The following is a 6,436-nucleotide window of genomic DNA, read 5'->3' as shown; positions in this document are numbered from 1 at the left end:
TAAGTTTGGCCTGACTCCGGTGAGGAAGGGGCGATGATGGCAGCACACGTTTGACTCACTTCAGTATTTGTAGTCGTCGTTAGGCGGTCTACCGACGTGGATGCAATTTTTTTTATTTCCTGTTCTTTATACTACCATGATGGCATATTAAAAAATTCCTCGCAATTTTGATTAATATCCCGCCTTGTATGCAGTATATAGGGAGTCTAATCCTTCTACAACAAAAAATCCTCTTCATCATGTGTTACATCTAAAAGACACAAATACATAGCCCCCGTGTGTCCGTAAGATTGCTTTCGAGCCCGTTCGGAGTACGAGATTTCAGCTCTATATTCCCCTCAAGCAAGCCTCCCCCACCCCCCAAAAAAGCCAGTCTTTTCCGAGCGCGACAGGGGTTCCTAGACGCCGCCGGCCCGCCGCCGCTTCGCGCCCAGCCGGCCGAAGCCTCCGCTGCCCCGCCGCCGGTACAGGATCCCAGCAGCGCCTCGCTCCGTCGAGCAGCCGCTCCCACCAGCAGAGCAGGCGCTCCCGCCCAGCAACGCCGCTGCCCGGAGCTACGCCGGCGACCATTCCATAGGCAGGTAGCCACCACTCCTTCGTCTTTACTCCCTCTTCCCTCATCCACCCTCTCTCCTTCCTCCTGCATCCTCTGTCTGTTGATTTTTTTCCCTGGTTTTTGTATTGGACTTGGACGAGTACTCGCTGTAGATTTGATATTGTGAGAGTATATTAATGATTATTTCTTGACGAGTACTCCCTCGGGTCTTTTTGGTCTAAACATGTTAGCAGTGAAGCATGCAATGATTGACGATATATGAAAAAGGAAAAGATTAAGTTTTGTTTATATGCACCGTCTTGACCTGAAATTAAAGCTTAGCAGTAACATGCAATTTGAGAGAGCAGGAGCTTTGTCTTTGTTATACTGGCCAAAATTGGGCAACACATTAGTACTAGTGGTATTGTTGGCATGATAGATATCCCAAATCTGTTTATGATTGGGAATATAGTGGTACTGATATGCTGTGTTGCTGATTTTAACAGTGAGACCTAAAATATCACTCTTTAAAGTGATTGTTTTCCTTTTGCATGTTAGCTGATTGATCTTCAGGTTCCACCTTTGGTGTTATGCCATGATAGATGTACAACTAACTAATGATTTGATTTGATTCTTCATATTCATTTTACACTTACTAAGAGTCTAATTCTACCCCTTTGGAACTTGGAGCTGGAACAGGGCATCAACATTGTCAATTGGAGGGGCTTGGAGCTACTTCGGCTTCAACAGTAGAGCAAACAGGAAGGTAATCTACTGTTCCTAGCTTCTATACATATATATTTATGTGAATTTAAAAATAGTAAATGTATCCCCATATTGGAACTTCTCCAAAATGCCGAATTTACATATCTGTATATCTGCCCGATACTGATACACTTATCCATATCGGTGCATTTTAGATTTACATGCACTCTCAGGTACTCTCTCTGCATACATATGAGGCATTGCTGTGTTTTTCATTCTTCAGGCTAAGGCTTCTGCACAGGTATGGGAGAGACCTATGATCCACTTCTTGGGACCTGGGTTGTGCAAGGAACTGTCTTCCATCAGCTGGGGGCCTTGTTAACACGCTCCCAGAGTCATATGTCCTCGATTTGGCGACGGGTGGAACCTTTGGTCTTCCTTGGAACAGCTGTTAGTTTGGGTTGTGCAGCATGGAGGTACTATGATCGTAAAGCGGCTCTGCGCACCTACGGCCGTCACATGACCGGCAAGGCAGTCGGACCAGTTGTCGGCCGTGATGACGAGATCGACCGCGTTATTTCTATCCTCTGCCGCAAGACCAAGAACTGCGCCGCGCTGGTCGGCCCCGCGGGGGTCGGCAAGACGGCCATCGCCGAGGGCCTCGTGCAGCGCATCGCTACCGGCAAGGTACCTGCCGCGCTCGCCGGGGCACGCGTCGTGGAGGTCGACCTCGGGGCCATGGTTGCCGGAACCAGGTACCGCGGTATGTTTGAAGAGCGGATGAAGAGCGTGATCAACCAGGCGGAGAAAGCGGGCGGCAAGATAATTCTCTTCATCGATGAGATGCACATGCTTCTTGGTGCTGGGGCTGGTCGTGGAGTTACTGGTGCTTCAACCATGCTGAAACCAGCGTTGGCTCGTGGTCGTATCCGCTGTGTAGGCGCGACGACTTTTGATGGTTACCGCAATTACATTGAGAAGGATCCCGCTCTCGAGCGGCGATTCCAGAAGGTACACATCGAGGAGCCAAGCACGCAGGCGACAATTGGCATTCTGCGGGGGCTAAAGCAGCAGTATGAACAGCACCATGGCTTGGAAATCCAAGATGCTGCTCTTGTTGCTGCTGCACAGCTTGCTGGCCGCTACATCACTGGTGAGGAATTTACTTGCTCCTATTGTTCCACGAGGTGATTAGGATGTACATATGATATCTTTTGTGGTTATGGTCTGCCCCATCTTAAGGCTCCATAGCTCACATGCTAATTAAACTATCTGCACCATTGTTGCATTGCAAACATTAAGTTGAAATAATTCTAGATTTACAATCTTATTTACTGTGATGTGCATATAAATTGATGGGTACCTGCACTGCAGTTTTTCCTTTATGGCGTGTTGCACCCATGAGCGTCAACAATGGATATATATGTTGTATAAAATTAATGGATTTCTTGCTGTCTTTACCATAGGTCGTCAATTTCCGGATAAGGCCATTGATCTGATTGATGAGGCGTGCAGTGCCACAATAAAAAGGTTGATGCAGATTGACAACCAAGTAGAGGAACTTAATGCAAAGCAGAGTCGCTCTGCAAATTCAGTGAAGGGAGCAACTGTTGTACCAAATGATGTCGCACAAGTAGGCATTTTCCTCCCAGTCACATGTGCATCTGCAGTTTCAGTCAATGAGATGTATTTTTCATGCAAATTCTAACGCTGTTATTTGAAGGTTGTGAGCCTATGGACTGGAATTCCTGTCTGTACACTTGAGCAAGAGGACAAGGCTAAGTTAATCCACCTAGCGGACGGGCTGCATGAGCGAGTTGTTGGACAGGATGAAGCGGTAAATGTGGTCGCCGAAGCAGTATTGCGTTCAAGGGCTGGCCTTAATCATCCCGGCCAACCCATAGGATCTTTCCTCTTCTTGGGCTCAACTGGTGTTGGAAAGACTGAGCTTGCAAAAGCTCTTGCTGAGGAGCTATTCGCAAGTGAGAAGATGTTGGTTCGCTTTGACATGTCTGAATATGTTGGCAGTGGATCTGTTTTGCGTCTCGTTGGAGCACCCCCAAGGTAATTTGAATATATTTTGTAACATTGCATTACTTGTTAGTCTTTAGCTTGATTGATGTTAATGCTTCTTTCGTAACTTCTTAAAGCCGTCAGGGCTGTGATGATGGTGGGCAACTGACTGAGAAAGTTAGGAGCCGCCCGTACAGTGTCATTCTTTTCGATGAGGTGGAGAAGGCGGATCCCTCGGTGTTGAACATCTTTATTCAACTTCTTGATGATGGTGTGTTGACCGATGGCAAAGGTCGGACTGTAAATTTCAAGAATACCATCATCATTTTGACCTCAAATCTAGGAGCAGAGCACCTCATGGCAGGAATGGCCGGAGAAATCACAATGGATGTGGCACGTGACCTTTTGATGAAACAGGTTTGTGAATCCCAGACTGCTGGTGCGGCTCAGAAAACACTTAAAGGCTGAGTTTCTCATCTATGTATATATAATGTTTGTGCAGGTTCAGAAACACTTCAAGCCAGAGTTACTCAACAGGCTGAGTGAGATTGTGGTATTTGAGCCGCTTTTGCATGACAAACTGAAGGAGATTGTGAAAATCCAAATGAAGAGCGTCATTTCCAGGGTAGCTGACAAGGGCATCTCCCTTTTTGCAAGTGATGCCGCGCTGGACGTCATTTTGTCGGAATCATACAACCCAGTACGCACAGCTTCTTTTCAAGCTTACATGAATGATTAGGCTCATGTTTTCATATGTGTGTACGTTTTGGTAACCATGCATGCTTTGTCTCTCACAGATGTATGGTGCAAGGCCCATAAGGAGATGGTTGCAGAAGAATGTGATGATTAAGCTGTCCCAAATGCTGGTCAAAGGTGAAGCCAGTGAAGGCTCGACGATTTCCATTGATGCTACGGATGACAAGAAGAAGCTCAAGTTTGAAGTAGTGAAGAAGGTCGAGGAGTGACTGCGACACCGACAGCGGTTATGTGGCTGTGGTCAGTCCCATAAACCATCCTCATGACCCCGCATTCAAGACCTTGTAATGGGAGTTATTTTGATGACTGCACTTCAGTTGTGCCTTTCTTTGTATGCTACCTCGAGCTAATACTTATTAGATGACTAGCTATGTAATTGGAGCAGCAGTTGCAGGCATGGAGCAACCGAGTTAGTAATTTAATTCTTCCATGTTTTGATCCTATACAAAAGTTTGCAATGTAACATCATCTCCGTTGGATAATTTTTTCATTATGAGATTTTAATAACCATCTCACTGTTTTATTGCTTTGTCACGTGGATGAGTGTCAAAACTTAAATATTTCAAGTGAAGCTTCCAGTGAAGCGCCTATTTATAAATCCATCGAGACAGGATGCTTGATGAGCATAGCAACATGTTATATCTTGATCTATCAATGGTGATGTGCGCAATTTTTCCCTAACCTGTTTCTAATATCCTGCTTAACCATGCATGTTTTGTTAATCACGGCGTTCAGACGGTGAGATTGGCTTCTATGCCTATGGTGTTCAGCCCCTGAGAGGGGCTTCTATGCCTATGGCGTTCAGCTCAATTATCAACTGTTGGTTGTTTGGATAGCTTACCAGGCTTGTATTTGCAATTTACTTTCTTCCTGGAGAGTTAGGCATTGCAGCTCTTTGGTCTATTATATATAAGATGCCCATCAACATATTTTGCAGCTAGCAGCTTGCTCCTCTCGAAGGCGTACCATCACAACCCAGAGCTCATCTGTTCTGTTATGTGAGCCTCATCTGTTCTTTTATGAGCCTCATCTGTTCTGTTATGTGAACCTCATCTGTTCTGTTATGTGAGCCTTGACCTCCTGAGCGGCCTTCACCCCTGTCCATCAATCCACGAGAAGACAGAGGCGGCAAGGTAGTCAGATTGGAATTTTATTTTCACTCTAGGTGGTGATTTCTGAAGAGATGCGTAGGCAGTGTGTTAGTTTAGAATTTTGATATACCATAAGATGTAGTATGATATGATACCCCCGCAAAAAAAAAAAGATGTAGTATGATCAGTGTTTTAAATAGCCGGCTATAGCTCCGCTATAACCCGCTAGATAGCCTTTTCAGCAGGGTGCCGCTAAATGGTCGCGTTCACAAATAGCCCGCTATAACTCCGCTATAGCTGATTTGGATGCCCGCCGCTATTTTCCCATAGCCCGCTATTTAAAACATTGAGTATGATACTACTATGATTGGCCTAGCTGTGCGTTTGATGTCCCTTTTGATCCTACTATGTGTTTGAAAGCTTCTGATCTTTCAAGCTGCTTACTTTAGAGGCTTACGCACTGAAATTGTGTCGGCATGATCTTATATATGGAACCATGTAGGCATTTGTCTGAAAGTGCTTATGTGTAGAGTTGCTATGGTGTTGGTATGCAAACCCAACCACTTTAACCAACCATAGGAGGGCAGTATCGATGAAGTAGTCTACACATAATTAGCATTGCACGCATTATATTTTACTTCTATATCTATGCTCCGTGGATGATAAGTAGTCCAATGTGGTGACTGCCGATTGCTCGAGTGCTTTCGTGTAATAGAGATCAGACTCCACCTGGATCAATAATTGTATGCAGTCTCTTTTGATGTGGTACTTCCACACGAACAACTTAGCATCAACATCAGAAATGTATTCATTGTTTGACCCGAGAAAATTCATTGCTTTTTCGAAGGGAGGAAAGTTCACAAATGATGGTGGTCAGCACTAGCAATCTATGGTTATATGACATAGAATGTTCAAGTATTATTTTGTGATCATGGATCATCGTCAACCGTGTTGAGCATCATTATCCATCTGAGCGTAGATATATACAACAGCTAATGATCCATCTGAACGTGAATACAATGTCCAATGAGCACGTGTCAGTGGTCCATGGCACGAGAGGTGGACATCCTAGAGATGACATCAAACCCTACCATAGTCCATGACTCCACGACAATCGTACCATCTATCTACAACACTGACAGATGAGGTCACGCCAACAATGTGTAAAGTGGAACAAATTGGACAAATTTGGTTGCAACAGATTATATTTTGAAGACGGGGTAAAGATGCTCGATTAAGGCATGAAATTATGGGAGTCGTGAGAGGCACGAGGGTCGTCGCCCAAACAGGGGGTTATGTTGTGGGAGGGCAAGCTTTTCCCGCATTGCGGCGCAGA

At 45.2% G+C, this 6,436-nt stretch overlaps 1 protein-coding gene across 3 annotated transcripts; it reads left to right on the top strand.

Annotated features, from left to right (window-relative positions):
* Window positions 1–296: 296 nt before the first annotated feature.
* On the top strand, window positions 297–4,519 carry LOC123123087 (chaperone protein ClpB1). 3 transcript variants are annotated; one of them, XM_044543518.1, is made up of 8 exons: window positions 297–577; window positions 1,235–1,301; window positions 1,524–2,393; window positions 2,707–2,873; window positions 2,964–3,304; window positions 3,391–3,670; window positions 3,756–3,953; window positions 4,051–4,519. In XM_044543518.1, the coding sequence occupies exons 3-8, from the start codon at window positions 1,544–1,546 to the stop codon at window positions 4,216–4,218; spliced, it is 2,004 nt and encodes a 667-aa protein (XP_044399453.1). In that variant the 5' UTR covers window positions 297–577; window positions 1,235–1,301; window positions 1,524–1,543; the 3' UTR covers window positions 4,219–4,519. The 3 variants fall into 3 exon arrangements, with proteins under 3 accessions (XP_044399453.1, XP_044399452.1, XP_044399454.1); XM_044543517.1 differs by having other exon boundaries at window positions 297–581; XM_044543519.1 differs by having other exon boundaries at window positions 297–581; window positions 1,226–1,301.
* The last annotated feature ends 1,917 nt before the right edge of the window (window positions 4,520–6,436 follow it).

The sequence above is a fragment of the Triticum aestivum genome, chromosome 5D (assembly GCF_018294505.1).
Source record: "Triticum aestivum cultivar Chinese Spring chromosome 5D, IWGSC CS RefSeq v2.1, whole genome shotgun sequence".
Classification (NCBI taxonomy): Eukaryota; Viridiplantae; Streptophyta; class Magnoliopsida; order Poales; family Poaceae; genus Triticum; species Triticum aestivum.
The sequence above is the reverse complement of the archived record's forward strand: the minus strand, read 5'-3'. Positions and strand labels throughout refer to the sequence as shown.